The sequence below is a fragment of the Tachypleus tridentatus genome, chromosome 13 (assembly GCF_004210375.1).
Source record: "Tachypleus tridentatus isolate NWPU-2018 chromosome 13, ASM421037v1, whole genome shotgun sequence".
Classification (NCBI taxonomy): Eukaryota; Metazoa; Arthropoda; class Merostomata; order Xiphosura; family Limulidae; genus Tachypleus; species Tachypleus tridentatus.
The window spans coordinates 255,423,188-255,450,112 of NC_134837.1; the positions used below are offsets into that span (position 1 = coordinate 255,423,188).

At 35.9% G+C, this 26,925-nt stretch overlaps 1 protein-coding gene across 1 annotated transcript in view; it reads right to left on the reverse strand.

Annotated features, from left to right (window-relative positions):
* Nucleotides 1-1,913: 1,913 nt before the first annotated feature.
* LOC143237904 (sonic hedgehog protein-like) overlaps nucleotides 1,914-26,925 on the reverse strand; it is a 75,187-nt gene continuing 50,175 nt past the window's right edge. Inside the window, exons 2-3 of the mRNA XM_076477641.1 lie at nucleotides 13,676-13,937; nucleotides 1,914-2,970 (exon numbers count right to left, since the gene is read on the reverse strand). Coding sequence (XP_076333756.1) covers nucleotides 2,252-2,970; nucleotides 13,676-13,937 — 981 coding nt within the window. The 3' untranslated portion in view covers nucleotides 1,914-2,251. The remainder of the gene's footprint in view (nucleotides 2,971-13,675; nucleotides 13,938-26,925) is intronic.

Consider the following 26,925-nt stretch of genomic DNA (forward strand, 5'->3'; position numbering starts at 1 on the left):
AACTTCAGTTTTCCAATACAATTTTTAGGTGGCGCTCATAAACAAACGCGAATTGGTCCCGTTAAAGAACAACAGATTTTGGAGCAAATGAACTTTGTTCGAATCTGTGTGTTATTACAAAATGTTATCAGAGTAATAGGAGTGAGATTATGGATGGGAGGTAGTAAGGTGCTTCCATCCTTCCTGATCTTAAGAACTTTATTATAAATATGAAAGAAAATATATTAAACAAATACAAGTTAGTGTTTATTTGTTTTAGAATTTCGCGCAAAGCTACACGAGGGATTTCTGCGCTAGCCGTCCCTAATTTAGCAGTGTAAGACTAGAGGAAAGGCCGTGGGGGCGTTATAATGTGACGGTTAATCTCACTATTCGTTGGTAAAAGAGTAGCCCAAGAGTTGGCAGTGAGTGGTGATGACTAGCTGCTTTCCCTCTAATCTTACATTGCTAAATTAGGGACGGCTAGCGCAGGTTGCCCTCGTGTAGCTTTTCGAGAAATTCAAAACAAACCAAACCAATTATCTAAATTGTGTAGAATATTAAACAAAATGTTCCACAACAGCCTCTAAGCATCATAATTATTCGCTACAATTGCATATATAGTTTTTCTTCGACGGCTGGTAGAAATATCATTGTAACGAGTGTCTATATACGTATTTATTATTTATAACCTTTTATTATGTATTATTTAGTCCTATCAGGAAGCACCCTGTTTAGTTATAATAAGGTTTTGAGCAAAACGAATACCAATAAAAAATGAGTTTTTATCGCAAGTAAATTTGCTTTTAGGATTAATTTTTGAATTATACTTGGTAATGCGTGGCCTACAGTGCAACTTATTAATATTATAAAAAGTTCTTTTTTATATTTACATTTAAAGTCTCTGAAACGTTTTTAAAATTTGTTGCATGAAATTATTTCTGTTTGTTAATTGTTAGATTTCATGACAGCAGATGGCAGCACCTATCCACGATACAAATATATACTCTTGTATGCACGTGTGTGTGTGTGTGTGTGTGTATGTACTACGATATTCCTAAAGAGTACCGATCATGCAGTTTCATAATTTTGTCGCTACACATAGACAATTCGGAGTGATCTCAAACCTATTGTTTTCTATGTACAATCACGTCTTTAAATAATCGGGTTGACGTGGTTCTTTCTACATATGTAGAATATTCTTAGAAGTTAATAGTTTACATTTAAAGAAAGGTAGTTAATGCCTCAACAATTTTTGTATTTACTGTGTAACAAATATACTTTTTTGTTAATGTATAGATTAACTACCGAGTAGGTCCGTTTTTCTCCGCATCATCTAAACATAAAAATCAATCAAGATCATAAGGATGGTCATGAGGATGTATACATTTCAAACTATATTTTTATAGTTCCATTGAATGCCTTTTTGTAAGCAACTTGAACAAGACAAACAGTTTGTGTCAAAAGACTGAAATGTAGATTAACAAGCAACGTAACAGTCACGTTTTTGTAACTTCGAGTAGAAATTCAATTATTTTTGTATATTACGGCATAATTAAATATTGCGAAACATCCATCACCTATTACGCAAAGTTAATATTCGCGAAATATCAGCTGGCAAAAAATTTTGGTAAACCTCCTTCGTAAAATTTTAGCACGTGCGTCACAAACGACAACCTGGATGGTCACCATGGTTACTTGTAGCCTTTATTGGAAACACTAATTAGAGCTATCGTTGTGGCTCATTGCATTTCCGCAGTGTGCCCCCCGCTAGTACAGCGGTATGTCTCCGGAGTTACAATGCTAAATTCAGGGGTTCGATTCCCCTCGGTGGGCTCAACAGATAGCTCGATGTGGTTTTACTGTAAAAAACACAAACACAATTTCCGCAGTGAAATTCATAGAACTAACACAATAAGCATCTCTTCGTTATTGTGTTTAATTTTATTTTTTTTCTAGCTTGAGAATAGAAGCCTGAAGATATAGCAATATATAAGTGTAAGTGCAAGTGGAAAAACTAAAATATCATCCAATATTTACTTTAATTACAAAAAAAAAGATGGAGAACGAAGGAGAAGTTCATAAATAAAACACATAATTCTTTTTCTGAAGTGAAGGAACACTAAAACTTAGATATTTATGGTTAGTATCTAGAACAAACAGTCTGTATTTCCTAAAGGGACCTTGTAATGGAATCCCCAAACGCCATCTTTGAACAGGCACGTTATAATAAATTAACACAAATAGCTTTCAGTAGGCTTTTGCTTGGAGTTCAGTGACTAATGTATCTTCTAGGCAATACGTAAGAAGCAAAATTGAGCAAAAACTTAGCATACCAGTGAATGCCCTTATGTGTATTATTGACTTTTCCTTGAACAGTCAAACTGGCATATGATAAGTGAAGCCTTTGGAGAAAGTACAGGGTGGAGTCTTTCACATTCTTAACGAACCTGATCGGAGCAAATGACAAGTGAGCTAAATAATGGTCATTTAAAAGTGCATAACAGGACGCAACAACATTATCTACAATTAAATTTCCCTCACGCGTGAGGGGAGCAACAACCCCCACATCAACATTCACACTGATTGTCTTCACGCGCTCTAAGCGTAGAAATGTATTTGTTGTTTCGAAAACAGGGTTTTCAGAGTACACATAAATACGGTCTCCTATTTGCAAGTTTCTTGCAAGAGTCGATTCAAAATTTGTTATCTCATATGAAGAAGAGTTGAAGGGAGCCGTGAAAATAAGATGCTCTCTGGTCAGTTTGATCCGAACCCCTCCTTCTGTTTCAATGGTATGGAACTGTCGAAGGGAGTCGACGTCACGATCCAGAAAGAGTACAACCTCCGTGAATACCAACTTTGCTCCACTGTCAACTGCCAAAACCTCGTCTCCAATCTTCACCTCAGAAAGATGTTTCGGCCCATCTTTGGTTCTAACGAGTCCACCAGCATGAAAACACCCTCCAGTTTTCACTGCCTCTGTTGATTCTACGAAATGAAAAAAAAAAAATTGAATCAAACTACCACTAGTAATAGTTCACTAAAGAGATAAGTTACAAAATAAAGAGGAAACTGAATCAGAGTTGCACCTCTAGCAATAGTCAAATAAACAGACAAGTTACGAAATAAAGAGGAAACTGAATCAGAGTTGCACCTCTAGCAATAGTCAAATAAACAGACAAGTTACGAAATAAAGAGGAAACTGAATCAGAGTTGCATCTCTAGGAATAGTCAAATGAACAGATAAGTTACGAAATAAAGAGGAAACTGAGTCAGAGTTGCACCTATAGCAATAGTCAAATAAACAGACAAGTTACGAAATAAAGAGGAAACTGAATCAGAGTTGCACCTCTAGCAATAGTCAAATAGACAGACAAGTTACGAAATAAAGAGGAAACTGAATCAGAGTTGCATCTCTAGGAATAGTCAAATAAACAGATAAGTTACGAAATAAAGAGGAAACTGAATCAGAGTTGCATCTCTAGCAACGGTTAAATAAACAGATAAGTTACGAAATAAGTTACAGCCAATCCCACTATACGTAGGTAAAATAGTAGTCCAAGAGTTGGCGGCGGGTGGTGATAACTAGTTGCCTTCCTTGTAGTTTTACACTACTAAATTAGGGACGGCTAGCGAAGATGGTCCTCGTGTAGCTTTGCACGAAATTCAAGAAAACCAACAAACAATTATTTTAGCAAAAATGGCCCTCGGTGATGCTTGTAGAAGACCAACATTGTTAACTGTACTAAGTTTACACTTATATAGAAACAGGATACGTTAGTTTTCATTCCCTTGTTTGTGAAGCACTGTATACTTTCAGGACAGGGTTCCAAATATTCCTGCTTCCTTCAGAACTATATTTGTTGTTTGTCGTGTGATTGTTTTTACAAAGATTGGAAATATGCTTTCTATATGTACAGATGTGAACTATTTTTGTGTAGCTTTGGGTGAAATTAAAAAAACAAAAAACACACCGATTTCAAATTTAATTACACTTTTGGACTCATGAGGAGGACAAACCCTTTTAATCGATGTATTTACCCAATCTCATAGAATAATGCACTCTGATCCTGCCTTAAAGAATTTCAAGTGTTGCAGCTATTCACGAATAATTGACTCATCTAATAATACATTGTTAAAACATAGACACATACGAGGGAAACTATTCCGATCTTCGGATATTTTCGATAACGTGTCTTTTAAATTAGGGTTATTGTTCCGAATAAATGAGTTTGTTGAACCAATAATATTAAAGCATTAATGCAGCTTAGATAAGTGCAGGGGAAATATAAGTCTAATTAATATTAGTGCGTAACATGTTTGAAAACAGCAACAGAAGCTACACGAGAACCATCTGTGCTGACCATCCCAAATTTATGAATGAAATTAGCCGGTCAACACCACCTAGCGATATCACCCGGTGAATAGAAGGAAAAAATATCAAAATTATAAACGTATTATGGTGCATTTGTAACGATCTTACTAAAGTCACTGCAATACTTTTAGTCATTACAGTTGGTGTAACCAACACAGGATAAACCCACGGACCACCTAGGCCTAGGGTTCCGCTTCTCACTCGAGTACAAAAGAAATAAGGTTCGTAAACTAGTATACTGTTATTCCAAAATATTATTCAGTTTACCAAATCCTAAATGTCATCCCATTCGTAGCAGACTTGAAAAAAAATTATAGTATAAAACATTACAAAAAAGAAAAATAACTTGATATGCGCACACCCCATACACTCTTGATTTATTATGCTCATTAGTTAGTTAGTTAGTTAGTTTGTTTGTTTTTGGAATTTCGTACAAAGCTACTCGAGAACTATCTGTGCTAGCCGTCCATAATTTAGCAGTGTAAGACAAGAGGGAAGGCAGCTAGTCATCACCACCCACCGCCAACTCTTGGGCTACTCTTTTACCAACGAATAGTGGGATTGACCGTCACATTATAACGCCCCCACGGCTGGGAGGGCGAGCATGTTTGGGGCGACGTGGTTGCAAACACGCGACCCTCAGATTACGAGTCGCACGCCTTAACGCGCTTGGCCATGCCGGGCCTCATTAGATTGTTAATTTGTAATTAAGCACAAAGATACACAATGGACTGTCTGTTTGCTGTCCACCTCGGGTACCAAAAGTTTATTCTTTTTAGGGATGTAAATCCACTCAGACCTGAGCCATCGGGAGTTTATCTGCAACGGGGCTTACGAACATAAAGTTTTATTTACGATTAATTTAATGGAACAATATTAAAAAAGTTATAGACCTGCTATTTTGTTTACTACGCAAGTTACAGTGAAGGGAAAACAAATATATATCCGTTATTTTTATTTGCTGAGCGCTAAGGTACAAAATGTCTTATTTGCGCCGCTCCATCTAGCGCCTATTTCGGCATGGCCATGTGGCTAAGGCACTCGACTCATAATCTGAGAATCACGGGTTCGAATCCCCGTCACACCAAACGTGCTCGCCCTTTCAACCGTTTGGATGTTATAATGTCACAATCAATCCCATTATTTGTTAGTAAAAGAGTAGCCCAACAGTTGGCGGTGGGTGGTGATGACTAGCTGTCTTCCCTCTAGTCTTACACTGCTAAATTAAGGACGACTAGCGCAGATAGCCCTCGAGTACCTTTGAGCGAAAGTCAAAACAAATTAATCCGTCTAACGAGGGCATCGAAACCGAATTTCTAGCATTATAAAGCCTCATGGCTTACAGGAGCTATAATAAACTCCATATAAACGTAGCTCTAACAATTTTTCTGTAGAATAATGTTGCAGATTTTAAAGAATTATTAAGAAAGATTCCTCTTCATTAAATCGAGCCTGTTCTACCCACGTGATACAGTGATTCTGTTAGCTTCTTAGCTGAACAACAAAATCGGCAAATGATAACGTATGCAAACAAATGAAAACAATTTTTGACATACAACACACACGTAATATCATTTGTGAACATGCATCGCCTCTAATGAGGGTGGCTAGGAAATTTGTCTTAAAATAATAACTCTCAACGAAAATTATATACTGCTAATGACATCCTTGGGTGACATTGCAGACAGATTAGCGATAATTATATTACTAAATTGTGTTTATATATCTCGTAGGAATCCATCAAGGTTCTTTGGAGTGAAACGTTTAATTCACATTTCCTAAAATAATTAAGGACACGAATAACAACAAATTCTGTCAATTAACTATTTCTGGATGGAGTTACAGGGGGCGTCTCTACTGAACTCGAGTGGTTTGAAATGGACGTTCAACTGACAACGTCTTAATAATGCTGATAATATTCTTGAGTATGGTGGGGGCATTGAAAACATTTAGCTATAATTAAGCCTTTAATTGTGTAACTAGAGTGTTTTCGTTTATCCCGTAACAGTCCGTCTATATTCTTTGGTGTAATATTTTTTCTTTTATATGTACTAAAATAATTAAGGACAAGAAGGGCCCGGCATGGTCAGGTGGTTAAGGCACTCGACTCGTAATCCGAGGGTCGTGGATTCGAATCCTGGTCGAACCAAACATGCTCGCCCTTTCAGCCGTGGGGGCGTTATAATGTGACAATCAATCCCACTATTCGTTGGTAAAAGAGTAGTCCAAGAGTTGGCGACGGGTGGTGATGACTAGCTGTCTTGCCTCTAGTCTTACACTGCTAAATTAGGGACGGCTAGCGCAGATAACCCTCATGTAGCTTTGCGCGGAATTCAAAACAAAAGGACCAGAATAACAAACGCCTCTTTCAAAATGTTTTTTTTTATTGATTTAGAAATCAATAGAATAGGATTAGAAACGATTATTTTATCCCAAAGGTCATCTGTACTTTTCATATAATCTTTTGTTCAAGCGGCAAATTTAATAATTAAAGGAGATAGTGTAATGAATTACGGTGCTTATCGTCAGGGGTCGTTTGGTAGTTTCATGCCAAAGGGCAGACAGCTGTAGGTAATGGCCAACCAGTTTCGTAGTCTGTATAAAATACGACGGTAATAAAAGCGCTTAGTGATACTCGATGTGTTCTAACATATTTCAGTAGATGTTGAACGTATTAATGGGGGTAAAGAAAGGGCACGATTTTTTTTACAAAGTTTTATCAACTAATACGATCTTTAACATTTTATAATGACAAAAATTTACGTTGTAGCCCTTTCTATAGATACACACGAGTTGTGATTTTTCTTCATTCACAAAGAAAATATGTCAGTCATTCGTTTCCCTTTCTGCCTACCTGTCACAGTTGTGTTAAAAATATGTAAGTATTCGGACTTACAACGCTAGAATCAGGGGCTCGGGTCCCCTCGGTGGATAGAGGAGATAGCCCGATGTGCTTTTGCTACGAGAAAACAATATATATATATATATATATACAGTGAGTGGTATTAAATACATAATCAAATGTACGCAGTGAGAGGTATGAAATACATAATCAGATGTACACAGTGGGTGGTATTAAATACATAATCAGATGTACACAGTAAGTGGTATTAAATACATAATCAGATGTATGCAGTGAGTGGTATGAAATACATAATCAGATATACACAGTGGGTGGTATTAAATACATAATCAAATGTACACAGTGAGTGGTATTAAATACATAATCAGATGTGCACAGTGAGTTGTATTAAATACATAATCAGATGTACACAGTGGGTGGTATGAAATACATAATCAGATGTACACAGTGAGTGGTATTGAATACATAATCAGATGTACACAGTGAGTGGTATTAAATACATAATCAGATGTACGCAGTGAGTGGTATGAAATACATAATCAAATGTACACAGTGGGTGGTATGAAATACATAATCAGATGTACACAGTGAGTGTTATTAAATACATAATCAGATGTACACAGTGGGTGGTATTAAATACATAATCAGATGTACACAGTGAGTGGTATTAAGTACATAATCAGATGTACACAGTGAGTGGTATTAAGTATATAATCAGATGTACACAGTGAGTGGTATTAAATACATAATCAGATGTACACAGTGAGTGGTATTAAATACATAATCAGATGTACACAGTGAGTAATATTAAATACATAATCAGATGTACACAGTAAGTGGTATTAAATACATAATCAGATGTATGCAGTGAGTGGTATGAAATACATAATCAGATATACACAGTGGGTGGTATTAAATACATAATCAAATGTACACAGTGAGTGGTATTAAATACATAATCAGATGTGCACAGTGAGTTGTATTAAATACATAATCAGATGTACACAGTGGGTGGTATGAAATACATAATCAGATGTACACAGTGAGTGGTATTGAATACATAATCAGATGTACACAGTGAGTGGTATTAAATACATAATCAGATGTACGCAGTGAGTGGTATGAAATACATAATCAAATGTACACAGTGGGTGGTATGAAATACATAATCAGATGTACACAGTGAGTGTTATTAAATACATAATCAGATGTACACAGTGGGTGGTATTAAATACATAATCAGATGTACACAGTGAGTGGTATTGAATACATAATCAGATGTACACAGTGAGTGGTATTAAATACATAATCAGATGTACACAGTGAGTAATATTAAATACATAATCAGATGTGCACAGTAAGTCGTATTAAATACACAATCAGATGTACACAGGGAGTGGTATTAAATACATAATCAGATGTACACAGTGAGTGGTATTAAATACACAATCAGATGTACACAGTGAGTGGTATTAAATACATAATCAGATGTACACAGTGAGTGGTATTAAATACATAATCAGATGTGCACAGTGAGTGGTATTAAATACATAATCAGATGTACACAGTGAGTGGTATTAAATACATAATCAGATGGACACAGTGAGTGGTATGAAATACATAATCAGATGTACACAGTGAGTGGTATGAAATACATAATCAGATGTACACAGTGAGTGGTATTAAATACACAATCAGATGTACACAGTGAGTGGTATTAAATACATAAGCAGATGTGCACAGTGAGTGGTATTAAATACATAATCAGATGTACACAGTGAGTGGTATTAAATACATAATCAGATGTACACAGCGAGTAATATTAAATACATAATCAGATGTACACAGTAAGTGGTATTAAATACATAATCAGATGTACGCAGTGAGTGGTATGAAATACATAATCAGATATACACAGTGGGTGGTATTAAATACATAAGCAGATGTGCACAGTGAGTGGTATTAAATACATAATCAGATGTACACAGTGAGTGGTATTAAATACATAATCAGATGTACACAGTGAGTAATATTAAATACATAATCAGATGTACACAGTAAGTGGTATTAAATACATAATCAGATGTACGCAGTGAGTGGTATGAAATACATAATCAGATATACACAGTGGGTGGTATTAAATACATAATCAAATGTACACAGTGAGTGGTATTAAATACATAATCAGATGTGCACAGTAAGTCGTATTAAATACACAATCAGATGTACACAGGGAGTGGTATTAAATACATAATCAGATGTACACAGTGAGTGGTATTAAATACACAATCAGATGTACACAGTGAGTGGTATTAAATACATAATCAGATGTACACAGTGAGTGGTATTAAATACATAATCAGATGTGCACAGTGAGTGGTATTAAATACATAATCAGATGTACACAGTGAGTGGTATTAAATACATAATCAGATGGACACAGTGAGTGGTATGAAATACATAATCAGATGGACACAGTGAGTGGTATGAAATACATAATCAGATGTACACAGTGAGTGGTATTAAATACACAATCAGATGTACACAGTGAGTGGTATTAAATACATAAGCAGATGTGCACAGTGAGTGGTATTAAATACATAATCAGATGTACACAGTGAGTGGTATTAAATACATAATCAGATGTACACAGCGAGTAATATTAAATACATAATCAGATGTACACAGTAAGTGGTATTAAATACATAATCAGATGTACGCAGTGAGTGGTATGAAATACATAATCAGATATACACAGTGGGTGGTATTAAATACATAAGCAGATGTGCACAGTGAGTGGTATTAAATACATAATCAGATGTACACAGTGAGTGGTATTAAATACATAATCAGATGTACACAGTGAGTAATATTAAATACATAATCAGATGTACACAGTAAGTGGTATTAAATACATAATCAGATGTACGCAGTGAGTGGTATGAAATACATAATCAGATATACACAGTGGGTGGTATTAAATACATAATCAAATGTACACAGTGAGTGGTATTAAATACATAATCAGATGTACACAGTGAGTGGTATTAAATACATAATCAGATGTGCACAATGAGTGGTATTAAATACATAATCAGATGTACACAGTGAGTGGTATTAAATACATAATCAGATGTGCACAATGAGTGGTATTAAATACACAATCAGATGTACACAGGGAGTGGTATTAAATACATAATCAGATGTACACAGTGAGTGGTATTAAATAAACAATCAGATGTCCACAGTGAGTGGTATTAAATACACAATCAGATGTCCACAGTAAGTGGTATGAAATACATAATCAGATGTACACAGTGAGTGGTATTAAATACATAATCAGATTCCACAGTGAGTTGTATTAAATAAGTCATCAGAGGTAATTAAACAGTTGTATTAAATAATTAATCAGTCGTACATAAACAGCTGTATTAAATAAGTAATCAGACGTAAATAAACAGCTGTATTAAATTATCAATTTATCTTTAATCGCTGAAAAAATATATAATTAACTTGAAAGGAACATTATCCAGTTAGTTTGATTTTTTTTGTCATTTGTTAGCGATATTCGAGGTCTGTTCAAAAAATACGCAGCCTGTTTGAATTGCGCGGCTCCAGTTGGTTCCAGGGGAATCCGCTTGGTGTCGCTAGGTTTGCACAGATCAGCTGATTACGACGCCATTTTTCGATTGTAGATATCTTCATTTGTGTATTAGCTACGCGGTTTTAAGTGAAGTGCGATTTTTTCGTTTGGCGGATTTCAGAATGAATGACCTGAAGGAGCAACAACTTGCTGTGAAATTTTATGTTAAACTTGGAAAATCTGCGACTGAAACTTTTGCTATGCTTAACACGGCTCGCGGTGATGTTGCTATGAAGCGTACGGCATGTTTCAAGTGGCATGAACGTTTTAAGGATGGTCGACAGTCCATTGAAGATGATGAGCGTCCTGGACGTCCTTCCACGTCAACTGACGACCCACACGTCGACAAAATCAACACCCTGGTGCGAGCAAATCGACGTCTGACTGTGAGGGAGCTTGCTGAAGAGTGTGGGATATCAGTTGGATCTTGTTAGGAGATTTTGACCGAAAAATTGAAGATGCACCGCGTTGCTGCGAAATTTGTGCCTCAGAACTCGTGAGTTTTTGGCCAAACACTCGATCACTGTTCTTCCCCACCCCCCCTACTCACCTGACCTTGCTCCTTGCGATTTTTTCTTGTTCCCCAAACTCAAAAGACCCTTGAAAGGAAGAAGATTTGAGAAGATTCCCGAGATTAAGGCAAATGCGACGAAGGAGCTGGAGGACATTACAAAAGAGGCGTACCAGGACTGTTTCAACAAGTGGAAACGCCGTTGGGATAAGTGTATGCGTTGGGGAGGAGAGTACTTTGAAGGGGTCCCAGACCTGTAACTTCTAAATAAAGTACATTTTGTTTTATGACGTCAGTCCGCGTATTTTTTGAACAGTCCTCGTATACTCTTCAAAACAAGAAACACAAAAGGAATATTTTTGTTATTTTAAAAAGAAATATATGTAATAACGTTACAAGCTCAGAGTGTGTGATGTTACACGTGTTAAGGCACTGATTGTCAGACCAAAATGACAATAAAAGTTGTGCACTTTGAAAACGGAGAAAAATATCGGATTTTTCGCCAAAACGCATGCGTGTCCAATAAATTTGTTTGAGAGATCTGCATGTTCTGCAAGTGCAACATGTGCAAAATCCCTATAAAAGTGACGGGTTCTCGGTTTCCATAGCTCAGTGTTAAGCCACCGACACGCAATACAATTACGCCAAAACTGACTGAAGCTCAACGCAACAACGCCATTGGTCACTTGGAAGCAGGCGAATCTCGATCAGATGTTACTAAAGCTGTGAATGTCCACCCAAGCACCATCACAAGGCTATGGAATCGTCACCAACATCATGGTTCAACTCGTGACCGTCCACGATCTGGCAGACCTCGTGTGATCACGCCCGCACAAGATCGCAACATCTGGCTACGTCACCTTCGAGATAGGACCACCACTGCGACGTCTACTGCCTCAACCATACCAGGGCTGCGTAGAATTTCCGATCAGGCCGTACGCAACCGTCTACGAGATGCAGGAATCCGACCTCGACGTCCAGTCAGAGGCGTCATCCTCACCCAACAACATCGTCAAGCACGGCTGCAGTGGACTCGGGCACATCGGGTATGGCCTCATCGACGATGGAGGCATGTTTGGTTCAGCGATGAATCACGTTTTATGCTTCGTAGGCAGGATGGAAGGACCCGTGTTTACCGTCGCCAAAGTGAACGTTTTGCAGCAAACTGTGTGCAGGATGTTGACAGATTTGGTGGTGGCAGCGTCATGATGTGGGCTGCCATCGCCTACAATGCCAGAACAGACCTTTTGCACATTCGAGGGAATCTTACAGCTCAACGATACGTCGACGATATTCTTAGGCCCAATGTTCAACCCATCATGGTGAACGTCAACGACGTTTTTCAACATGACAACGCCCGTCTTCACACAGCCCGACTCACCACTGTCTTCTTGAGACACCACAACATCAACGTTCTTCCCTGGCCCTCCAGATCACCAGATTTAAACCCCATCGAACATCTTTGGGACGAGTTGGACCGACGTCTGTGACGGTGACAACCTCAACCGCAGACTCTACCTCAGCTTGCAGCAGCTTTGCAGACTGAGTGGACAGCCATTCCACAGGATGTGATTCGTCATCTCATCGCTTTCATGGGCAGGAGATGCCAAGCAGTTATTGATGCTCACGGGGGGCATACTCGTTATTGACGTTGAGTGACGTTAAACTTCAGCTAGTGAGCGTGGACTTCGCCTTTGCAGACTTTGGATGTTCAGCAGTGAATGTGCAAAGTTTCACACATGTCATACAGAACTACCCGGAATAAACTTGTTAACAATTTGTCTCAAACTTTGCCTTTTGCGTTTCTTTTTTTGAAGAGTATATTATTACTGGAACATGCCCGGCAGTTTGTCACGTCATTGGCACGAAACCTGCTACTAAACTACTATCTTAAATCTAAGCAAGAAACTTGATACTGTGAAGGAAGATTTTGTATTCAAACACAAAAGCTGTTTTGTTTTTGTGTATGATATTTTAGAAAGCTGCCCTTCAGTAGCACTAGCAGTTAATTTTTAATATTAAAAAAGGCAGTGCCACTTTAAATACCTCTACATTTCAGAAACGTAACTTTGAACCTAGAGTATGAAATCAGTACTAAAGATTCTGGTTATTTATCCATCAAGGTAGTTAAGACAGCTACTGAGCCTTGTTAACTAAGACTGATAACAGAGAGAGAAGGCATTTATTTTGTCCATTAACAGAGTGTAGTAGGCTTAACCGTAGCTGAGTCTCGAGTTTGAATCTGGCCCAGGCCTCAGTTTTCATTCTTTCATGTTAATTCGTAATAGTTTTTACTCTCACCTGACTTCACGGAGCAGTGAATGTGGGAGCGTGACTCATAGTAGACCCAGTCGAAGCCTGCTTCAACCGCCAGCCGAGCCAACATGCCGTACTTTGATCTGTCGCGATCACTGGTCGTGATGTCCACTGCTCGTCCTTCGTAGTGGAGAGATCCGACCGCATGATTATGCTCTTCGTCCCAACCCTCTGTAACTCGCAATTTGACCCCAGGCCACTGGTTCATTACCAACACGGTCAAGATGTCAAGTTTCTCTTTGCATCGCTGAAAAGTATAAGGAAGATATATATAGCAATTTTAATTCTATAAACGATAGTGCGTGTAAAATAAAAGTACAAAGTTGTTCTTCATAGTTGTACAGGACATAAGTAAATTTAGAAAGTACTCACTGTGTATGAAAAATTGATTGATCTGAAATTCATTGGTACTAAGACATAAATTTACAAATTCATTAAAACATTTGCAGTAGGCTTAAAGAACTCGATGTGATTTTTCATAAAATTATGCTTGGTACATAAATCTGTTGGCTCCAATGTTTGACCTCTCCATAGCACAGCTTCAAAATACGATGTTTTAAAAACGCACGAGATGTTTCTAGTGAAGTTTTCAAATCACGTCTGCAACTCGAGTCTTTTTCATCTTAGTGAATCCATTGATGGTTATGTAACTACAAAATATAATACACTAAACCGGCGTCAGGAAACAGTTCAAACTGACAGCTTCGCCAGTTAATCGAGGCCTACTTTCTTGAGGGAAGCATCTGTGGTTTGGTTTGCTTGGAATTTCGCGCAAAGCTACACGAGGGCTATCTGTGTTAGCCGTCCCTAATTTTGCAGTGTAAGACTAGAGGGAAGGCAGCTACTCATCGCCACCCACCGCCAACTCTTGGGCTACTCTTTTACCAACGAATAGTGGGATTGACCATATTATTATATCGCCCCCACGGCTGAAAGGGCGAGCATGTTTGGTGCGAAGGGGATTTGAACCCGCGACCCTCGGATAATGAGTCGAGCGCCCTAACCACCTGGGTTGGATGGTAATGACTAACTACCTTTCCTCTAGTCTTTCACTGCTAAATTATGGATAGCTAGAGCTGTACCAGAGTGTAGCTTTGCGCAAAATTCAAAGCAAACAACACCGATACATACTTAGTCCCATACTTTTATCTCTAGGCCACGTTTTAACTACTATTAAGACACATTGAGTCATTACACTGTGTAACAAAATTTTTACTTTTTCTTGTTCCTGGCCAGAAAGTGTTATTTCCCAATTACTTATGCCTAAAGTAAATGGAAAAGGCCTGTTTTTCTCTTCAAACTTTGCTTTCGTGACCTCGGAGCATATAACGAACACATGATGTGAGACTATATTTGGGGGCTTATACGTGAAAGTGATTTACATTACAGTCGCAAATCTCGAAAAACTACTCACTTATAAATATTTTTGTATAACTTTAGTATAAATACATGTAAATCTTAATTCATATGTTGTTTTATTCAGACCATATGTAAATGAAAATGTGCAAATTTGCCCGTTTTTACATAGAAAATAGGTTAATTTCTAAATTTCATTATCCAGGTCACAAAAGCAAAGTTTGAAGGGAAAAATGACCATTTTCTGTACTTTTACAACATAAGCAATTAAGAAATAACACATACTATCCAGGAACAAAATTTGTGTTACTAGCATTACCTGCAAGATGTTAAGGAATATTTATGATACAAAATGCATATTTTTGTAAATGCGCTATAAAGATACACAATCTTCGAATAAAGCGGTTTATTTTAAACTCACGAGCTACTGATTTATTTGAAGAAATACTTTTCGGAATAAAGAAAATAAAATTAATTGTAAAGATTTATACATATCAACTTAAATATTACATTATTCAATCATCCACGTACAAAGTTTATTGGCCAACACCGTTAGTAAGATAATAAATAGTCATGTCAGAACGGTCATTAGAATGGACTGTTATGGTGGTCATAACCTCTCGTGCAAATTTGTGTTTCATATACTGGTATGTTACTTTTAGTATAATAAATGTGATCCCTTACCAAGGTATTACCACTTGATCTTTAACAATTAAAAAGCACTAAGGAACATTGGCAGTCAGTCTTTGGTAACGAAGCACAACAACAATGATTTTATTGTAATTCTAACCGCATCAGGTGTAAGAATTTATGTAAACAATAATTTTCTCACAATGTAAATTGAACCACTCGAATTCCTTTGTGCAGTTTATTATACTATGTGATTTATGTACATACAGAATTCCGTCTCACAGTGCACTATTTAATGTTATGTACGTAAGTACAGAATTCCGTCTTACAGTGCACTATTTAATGTTGTGTACGTAAGTACAGAATTCCGTCTTACAGTGCACTATTTAATGTTGTGTACGTTAGTACAAGAATTCCGTCTTACAGTGCAGAATTTAATGTTGTGTACGTAAGTACAGAATTCCGTCTTACAGTGCACTATTTAATGTTGTGTACGTTAGTACAAGAATTCCGTCTTACAGTGCAGAATTTAATGTTGTGTACGTAAGTACAAGAATTCCGTCTTACAGTGCAGAAATTAATGTTGTGTACGTAAGTACAAGAATTCCGTCTTACAGTGCAGAATTTAATGTTGTTTACGTAAGTACAGAATTCCGTCTTACAGTGCACTATTTAATGTTGTGTACGTAAGTACAGAATTCCGTCTTACAGTGCACTATTTAATGTTGTGTACGTAAGTACAAGAATTCCGTCTTACAGTGCAGAATTTAATGTTGTGTACGTAAGTACAGAATTCCGTCTTACAGTGCAGAATTTAATGTTGTGTACGTAAGTACAAGAATTCCGTCTTACAGTGCACTATTTAATGTTGTGTACGTTAGTACAAGAATTCCGTCTTACAGTGCAGAATTTAATGTTGTGTACGTAAGTACAAGAATTCCGTCTTACAGTGCAGAATTTAATGCTGTGTACGTAAGTACAGAATTCCGTCTTACAGTGCACTATTTAATGTTGTGTACGTAAGTACAGAATTCCGTCTTACAGTGCACTATTTAATGTTGTGTACGTAAGTACAAGAATTCCGTCTTACAGTGCAGAATTTAATGTTGTGTACGTAAGTACAGAATTCCGTCTTACAGTGCAGAATTTAATGTTGTGTACGTAAGTACAAGAATTCCGTCTTACAGTGCACTATTTAATGTTGTGTACGTTAGTACAAGAATTCCGTCTTACAGTGCAGAATTTAATGCTGTGTACGTAAGTACAAGAATTCCGTCTTACAGTGCACTATTTAATGTTGTTTACGTAAGTACAAGAATTCCGTCTTACAGTGCAGAATTTAATGTTGTGTACGTAAGTACAAGAATTCCGTCTTACAGTGCAGAATTTAATGTTGTTTACGTAAGTACAGAATCTGTCTTACAGTGCACTATTTAATGTTGTGTACGTAAGTACAGAATTCCGTCTTACAGTGCATTATTTAATGTTGTGTACGTAAGTACAAGAATTCCGTCTTACAGTGCAGAATTTAATGTTGTGTACGTAAGTACAGAATTCCGTCTTACAGTGCAGAATTTAATGTTGTGTACGTAAGTACAAGAATTCCGTCTTACAGTGCACTATTTAATGTTGTGTACGTTAGTACAAGAATTCCGTCTTACAGTGCAGAATTTAATGTTGTGTACGTAAGTACAAGAATTCCGTCTTACAGTGCAGAATTTAATGCTGTGTACGTAAGTACAAGAATTCCGTCTTACAGTGCACTATTTAATGTTGTGTACGTAAGTACAAGAATTCCGTCTTACAGTGCAGAATTTAATGCTGTGTACGTAAGTACAAGAATTCCGTCTTACAGTGCACTATTTAATGTTGTTTACGTAAGTACAAGAATTCCGTCTTACAGTGCAGAATTTAATGTTGTGTACGTAAGTACAAGAATTCCGTCTTACAGTGCACTATTTAATGTTGTTTACGTAAGTACAGAATTCCGTCTTACAGTGCACTATTTAATGTTGTTTACGTAAGTACAAGAATTCCGTCTTACAGTGCACTATTTAATGTTGTGTACGTAAGTACAAGAATTCCGTCTTACAGTGCAGAATTTAATGCTGTGTACGTAAGTACAAGAATTCCGTCTTACAGTGCACTATTTAATGTTGTTTACGTAAGTACAAGAATTCCGTCTTACAGTGCAGAATTTAATGTTGTGTACGTAGTACAAGAATTCCGTCTTACAGTGCACTATTTAATGTTGTTTACGTAAGTACAGAATTCCGTCTTACAGTGCACTATTTAATGTTGTTTACGTAAGTACAAGAATTCCGTCTTACAGTGCACTATTTAATGTTGTGTACGTAAGTACAAGAATTCCGTCTTACAGTGCACTATTTAATGTTGTGTACGTAAGTACAAGAATTCCGTCTTACAGTGCACTATTTAATGTTGTGTACGTAAGTACAAGAATTCCGTCTTACAGTGCACTATTTAATGTTGTGTACGTAAGTACAAGAATTCCGTCTTACAGTGCACTATTTAATGTTGTGTACGTAAGTACAAGAATTCCGTCTTACAGTGCACTATTTAATGTGTACGTAAGTACAAGAATTCCGTCTTACAGTGCACTATTTAATGTTGTGTACGTAAGTACAAGAATTCCGTCTTACAGTGCACTATTTAATGTTGTTTACGTAAGTACAAGAATTCCGTCTTACAGTGCACTATTTAATGTTGTGTACGTAAGTACAAGAATTCCGTCTTACAGTGCACTATTTAATGTTGTGTACGTAAGTACAAGAATTCCGTCTTACAGTGCACTATTTAATGTTGTGTACGTAAGTACAAGAATTCCGTCTTACAGTGCACTATTTAATGTTGTGTACGTAAGTACAGAATTCCGTCTTACAGTGCACTATTTAATATTGTGTACGTAAGTACAGAATTCCGTCTTACAGTGCACTATTTAATATTGTGTAGGTAAGTACAGAATTCCGTCTTACAGTGAACTATTCTGTGTAGGTTATGTAAATACACGGATTTTTATCTTATATTATACTATTCTATATAACTTACGAGATATCTTAACATATATTTTAATGAGCAAGAGTTATGTATTTTGACAAAATGGAATAATTTAATCGTGTGTAAGAAACCAAACCCTACAAAACGGCTTCCTTAGTTTCAGTTTCCGTCTTTAATGAAATACAAACAGTTTTATAACCAGTCTTTCTGTGTGTAGTTAAGCACAAAACTAAACATTCTAATGAGCAACAGATTTCAGCCCTTGTCTTATATAGACGGGGAACTATTGGACGGAGGAAAAACAATAGGACTAGAGAAGGATACAGATTGTGAACTTAGAGAGGTTATAATTATAGGTGATTCCTTGACGCGACATTCGGATAGAATAATCTGTGGAGAAAATAATTAGATCTTGTAACCCTGGAGTACAGATGTGTGACATGACTGACAGAGCAGGAGAAATAACGAAAGGGGTGACTTGTTTGTTTGTTTGTTTTTGAATTTCGCACAAAGCTACTCGAGGGCTATCTGTGCTAGCCGTCCCTAATTTAGCAATGTTAGACTAGAGAGAAGGCAGCTAGTCATCACCACCCACCGCCAACTCTTGGGCTACTCTTTTACCAACGAATAGTGGGATTGACCGTCACATTATAACGCCCCCACGGCTGGGAAGGCGAGCACGTTTGGCGCGACGCGGGCGCGAACCCGCGACCCTCGGATTACGAGACGCACGCCTTAACGCGCTAGGCCATGCCAGGCTGAAAGGGGTGACAGTAATGTAGTTTTTATTGTGCCCATGGGACTAACGATATAAGGAAGAGTAGGCCCGGCACCAGCCAGGTGGTTAAGGCATCGTCCCATAATCCGAAGTTCGCGGGTTCGAATCCGCGTCGCACCAAACATGCTCGCCCTTTCAGCCGTGGGGGCGTTATAACGTGACGGTCAATCCTACTATTCGTTAGTGAAAGAGTAGCCCAAGAGTTGGCGGTGGGTGGTGATGACTAGCTGCCTTCCCTCTAGTCTTACGCTGCTAAATTAGGGACTGCTAGCACAGATAGCCCTCGTGTAGCTTTGTGCGAAATTCCAAAACAAAACAAACCATTGTAAAACTTTCAACGCTGAAACAATGAGCATGTTCGATTCTAGGTTTCTATCCCGCAATCCGTAGGTGATTAGTCTGGCATAGAAATAGGTTGCATACAATGTGATCAAAATGAACTGTAGGTAATTCAAAATTTCCAGTTTAAAATGTTATATACATAATAAAAACAACCTGCAAAAACATACATCCCACATTATTGAAAAGAAATACGTCATCTTGCGAGAAAAAAACACGTTTCCTAAGATACATATATTAAAAGAGATTATTCATAGATCAGTATTATTTTAACTTATTCTTTAACATGGGGACATGTTTTCAATAAGTTCCAATAAAATATTTAAAATGATGTGTTTTTCTTAAATTTATAATATGTCGAATTAATAACTGACATTATTATTAGTTCTTAACTACTGTTATCTTTGTATATCCATAGACTGGTAACCAAACGAGAGACAATTTGAACAATTAGAGATTATAACAATCAGTAACTAATTACTAATTAGGTTTAAGTGATTCCTGTGCTTCTGAAAACGAAGATTGTTGTCACAATCTCAGATTAAAGAGTGCTAGTGATGGATGTATGGTTATTGATATATACCAGAGAGTGCTGATGATGGACGTGTAGTTACTGTAAAGTACTTTGACAGAGAAAGTGCTGATGATGGATGTATAGTTATTGTTATGTGCTTTGACAGAAAGTGCTGGTGATGGATGTATAGTTATTGTTATATAATTTGACAGCGAGAATGATAGTGATGGATGTATTGTTATTCTTATGTAGTTTGCAGAGAGAGTGCTGGTGATGGATTTATAATTACTGTATGCACTTTGACAGAAAGAGTGCTTTGATGAATGTGTAGTAACTTCTATGCATTTTATGAGAGAGAGTGCTCGTGACGGATATATATAGTAAGTGCTATAAATGTGGAAAAAGATAGTGCTCCTGGTTGATGTACAGTCACTGCTTCTTCAAGTTAAAGTTTTTAGAAAACTTTCTTACATCGTATAATCAAAAATAAATCAGGAATCACCCTTCTTAGAGGCAAAAGAAAATATTTTAACCATTCTTTTTAAGTTAAACAACACATACCTGTTGCACTGTGGATAGTATAAATCTAACGTAAACATTACTCAATATACAATAACCAATCGAATACAATGTCTTATAAAAATGTCCAATAGCACCACCTAATTCTCAGTTTAATTCATTCATTGCAAAAAATGATAGTTAAAAACTTTTGAATTAAAGATGTTGAAAGATCAAATATAGTATCTGACATTATGTTAGTTATTAAACATTGTGTGTTTGTTTTGTTTTTGAATTTAGCGCAAAGCTTCACGAGGGCTATCTGCACGAGCCGTCCCTACTTTAGCAGTGTAAAACTAGAGTAAAGGCAGCTAGTCAACACCACCCACCACCAACTCTTGAGTTACTCTTTTAACAACGAATAGTGGGATTAACCGTACCATTATAACGCTCTCACACCTGAAAGGACGAACATGTTTAGTGTGATAGGGATTCGAACACGCAACCCTTGGATTACGAGTCGAGTGCTTTAACCACCTGGCCATGCCGAGCCGACTAAAGATTGTAATAACACTATTAAACTTCTGAATTTTGATATAAAGATGATAAATAAATTACTATAAAGGTCTTACTTATCATTTAAAAATTCAATTATATTCTCTTTCTCTTATGTAGAGTTTTATATATGAAAGTTGTTACATAAAGCTCACTAGAGGGCTGTGACTTTCTGAAATAAACTATAAATCTCCCATTCCCTCTTCGTCGGTTCATGATAATACTTCTTAAAGTCAGTGTTTGAATACTAGACACAATACTAAAACCTACAAACACAGTACTAAACACGATACTAGACACAATACTAAAACCTACAAACACAGTACTAAACACGATACTAGACACAACCCTAAAACCTACAAACACAGTACTAAACACGATACTAGACACAATACTAAAACCTACAAACACAGTACTAAACACGATACTAGACACAATACTAAAACCTACAAACACAGTACTAAACACGATACTAGACACAATACTAAAACCTACAAACACAGTACTAAACACGATACTTGACACAATACTAAAACCTACGAACACAGAACTAAACACGATACTAGACACAATACTAAAATCTACAATCACAGTACTAAACATGATACTAGACACAATACTAAAACCTACAAACACAGTACTAAACATGATACTAGACACAATACTAAAACCTACAAACACAGTACTAAACGTGATACTAGACACAATACTAAAACCTACAAACACAGTACCAAACACGATACTAGACACAATACTAAAACCTACAAACAGAGTACTAAACACGATACTTGACACAATACTAAAACCTACAAACAGAGTACTAAACACGATACTTGACACAATACTAAAACCTACAAACAGAGTACTAAACACGATACTAGACACAATACTAAAACCTACAAACAGAGTACTAAACACGATACTTGACACAATACTAAAACCTACAAACAGAGTACTAAACACGATACTTGACACAATACTAAAACCTACGAACACAGAACTAAACATAATACTAGACACAATACTAAAACCTACAAACACAGTACTAAACACAATACTAAAACCTACAAACACAGTACTAAACACGATACTAGACACAATACTAAAACCTACAAACACAGTACTAAAGAGTTGGAAATCTAATATAACTGACTGATAATATAATTATAATTAATATATTATATTAATATAATATAATATAAAATAACTGATTATATTTTGTTTCATGTAAAAGGAAAATAAAGATTTATTATCACATCTCACATCTTGTAGATTGGCTTCAGTTGTGATGTTTTGTTATTTCGTGTTAATAAAATTTCATTTTCAAGTTAAAATTGACAAAATCATGTCACAAGAGTAATAGAATTTTTATACTTTAAAAGCCACAGTTTTCTGTTTCATGGAAAACATCATAAGCCTTATAACGATTCGAGATGTCATTGATTTTATATAATTTCGGCACATCGTTGTTTTCTATATAGTTCTTGCAAACAATGATTTTTGTTTTCTGTATGAACGGAATGTAACAACATTCACCGCTGTAAACAATGATTTGTTTCATGTAAAAACGGAACGTAACAACATTCACCGCTGTAACTAATAATTTTTATATCCTGTGGAAATGGAATGTAATTACATTCACCTCTGTTTACAATTTTTTTTTTCATATGGAAACGGAACGTAATAGCATTCACTGCTGTAAACAATGATTTTTATTTTCTATATAAACGGGATGTAACAACACTCACTGCAGTAAACAATGATTTTTATTTTTCTATATAAACGTGATGTAACAACACTCATTGCAGTAAACAATGATTTTTATTTTCTATATAAACGGGATGTAACAGCACTCACTGCAGTAAACAATGATTTTTATTTTCTATATAAACGGGATGTAACAACACTCACTGCGGTAAACAATGATTTTTATTTTCTATATAAACGGGATGTAACAACACTCACTGCAGTAAACAATGATTTTTATTTTCTATATAAACGGGATGTAACAACACTCACTGCGGTAAACAATGATTTTTGTATCCTGTGGAAATGGAACGTAATAACATTCATCAAACTTTTATTTAAAGAAAGTAAACTAAACCAATAGACCAAATTTTATGTTCAATAAAAGGGGAATGGATTATTTTGTTTTTGTAGACATTTTATCAGAATTAAAGAAAAGTCGAAATAAGGTACTATTTAGAACTTAGAAGATAGAACAATCAACCACAGGATAAGAAGTTAAAAATAAACTAGGTTTATTTAGTATGAAACAAAGTCTAAAGATATATTCAAATCTCTAAATACCTTTCCTTCTTTGCGCGGGTATTGTACATATGACCAAGCTTTTTTACTCAAACAATGTTAAAGCCTGCCTTTCGATCGATATACTCACAATCTGGTTACATTCATGTCACTGGAAACATTAAACCTACTTGCTGTAGCTATCACCTACGGTCGAAATGTTTGCTTTAAAAGGCCACAATAGGCCGGGCATGGGAGATTGTTAGGGTGCTTGACACGCAATCTAAGGGTCGAGGGTTCGAATCTCCTTTATATCAAAATGCTCACCCTTTTCAGCCGTGGAGATGTTATAAAGTGAAGGTAAATCACACTATTAATTAGTATAAGAGTAGCCCAAGAGTTGGCGGAGGCTGGTGACGACTAGCTGCCTTTCCTCTAGTTTTTCATTACTAAATTATGGGCGACTAGCGTAAGTAGTCCTCGTGTAGCTTTGCGCGAAACTCGAAAGCAAACAAACAAAAATCAGAATAACAGGTGTGAGTGTCACACCAGGAAAGCCAATTTGTGAATAAAAAATGAGTGTCACTTCGTGACAGCCAACTTATTAACAACAGGAATGGCCGACATATTATGACAGCCAATTTGTGACGATTTCAGTGCAACTCAGGGAGACACTCGAGCGAATAATTCATGTATTTAATGTTTTATATTGTATCATGGTCATAAAATCTGTTCTTTCTGGACTGCCAACTAACGGTATAATAACACATTTGTCGTTTAAATTCTTTACTGCTAAGTTACTGCTAGTAACTGCCGATAGAGGGCAAGCTTGACTGCGTGTTTCCGCTGTATAATTTATGTTAATACAAATCTAAATACTCTGTACTCAGGGTGTTGTTCACGAACTGTAAATCATTTATCGTTCATTTTCGAATTGTCGCGTATGATCAGCCATACGAGGAATCGTCTTTACATGACGGTTCTTAAATCTGAAGGCGTAGATAGCATAGTTGCTTTGCGTTATAAAACGCCAAAGCAGAAACCACTGACTCTTGTCTGATCGCGTAGTGGGCTTTTACCGTCGCAATCACAGCCGGTCCTAAAGTGTGAAACGACGCTAGCCATACAGCGTTGGATTCAGACTGGACGCATTATCCGCTAAGAAGCTACGTTTTGTTCGTCGCTTGCTGCGTACGAATTGTTAAACATAGAAACAAAACCAGATTTTCAAGCTGGAAACCGTTAACATGAAGTACTTTAAATATCTTCATCTGTTTACTACAAATAATTTAGATATCATGATTAAGTAATATATATATGTATATCATGATTAAGTAATATATATATGTATATCATTATTAAGTAATATATATATGTATATCATGACTAAGTAATATATATATATGTATATCATGACTAAGTAATATATATGTATATCATGATTAAGTAATATATATAAGTAATATATATATGTATATCATGACTAAGTAATATATATGTATATCATGATTAAGTAATATATATATGTATATCATGACTAAGTAATATATATGTATATCATGATTAAGTAATATATATGTATATCATGATTAAGTAATATATATAAGTAATATATATATGTATATCATGACTAAGTAATATATATGTATATCATGATTAAGTAATCTATATATGTATATCATGACTAAGTAATATATATGTATATCATGATTAAGTAATATATATAAGTAATATATATATGTATATCATGACTAAGTAATATATATATATGTATATCATGACTAAGTAATATATATGTATATCATGATTAAGTAATATATATAAGTAATATATATATGTATATCATGACTAAGTAATATATATAAGTAATATATATATGTATATCATGACTAAGTAATATATATATGTATATCATGATTAAGTAATATATATATATGTATATCATGACTAAGTAATATATATGTATATCATGATTAAGTAATATATATGTATATCATGATTAAGTAATATATATGTATATCATGATTAAGTAATATATATATGTATATCATGACTAAGTAATATATATGTATATCATGATTAAGTAATATATATGTATATCATGATTAAGTAATATATATATGTATATCATGACTAAGTAATATATATGTATATCATGATTAAGTAATATATATGTATATCATGATTAAGTAATATATATGTATATCATGATTAAGTAATATATATGTATATCATGATTAAGTAATAAATATATGTATATCATGACTAAGTAATATATATGTATATCATGATTAAGAAATATATATGTATATCATGATTAAGTAATATATATGTATATCATGACTAAGTAATATATATGTATATCATGATTAAGTAATATATATGTATATCATGATTAAGTAATATATATATGTATATCATGACTAAGTAATATATATGTATATCATGATTAAGTAATATATATGTATATCATGATTAAGTAATATATATATATGTATTATTCAACCGTTTTACTCACCACTTTATCAACAGGTGTGGCCCGGCATGGCCAAGCGTGTTAAGGCACTCGACTCGTAATCTGCGGGACGCGAGTTCGCATCCCTGTCGCGCCAAACTTGCTCGCCCTCCCAGCCGTGGGGGCGTTATGATGTGACAGTCAACCCGTCACATTTATTCGTTTGTAAAAGAGTAGCCCAAGAGTTGGCGGTGGGTGGTGATGACTAGCTGCCTTCCCACTACTAAATCAGGGACGGCTAGCGCAGATAGCCCTCCAGTAGCTTTGTGCGAAATTCAAAAACAAGAAACAAACAATCAATAAGTATGGAATTTCCTTACTTTTCTTATGTTTATGAGGAAGATTTCTAAAGTTCGAGCTTGACATGGTCACATGGTTGAGGCACTCGACTCATAATTTGAAGGTCGCGGGTTCGAATCCCCGTCCCATCAAACATGCTCGCTCTTTCAGCCATGGGAACGTTATAATGTTACGATCAATCCCACTATTCGTTGGTAAAAGAGTAGCCCAATATCCGGCTGTGGGTGGTGATGAATAGCTGCTGCCTTCCGTTAGTGTTACACTGCTAAATCAGGGACGGCGAGCGCACATAGCCCTCGAGTAGCTTTGCAAGAAATACGGAAAACAAACAAACTTCAAAAGTTACAGTATATGAAATGGTTTAGACAGATACGATAAATATTAATATATTGTGAGTTTGAAGAGAGTCAACCTGGAGTCTATCAAAACAACACGTGGAGATGGACAAATATAGAAAACTAAGTCATTCTTCACAGCTCTTAGTT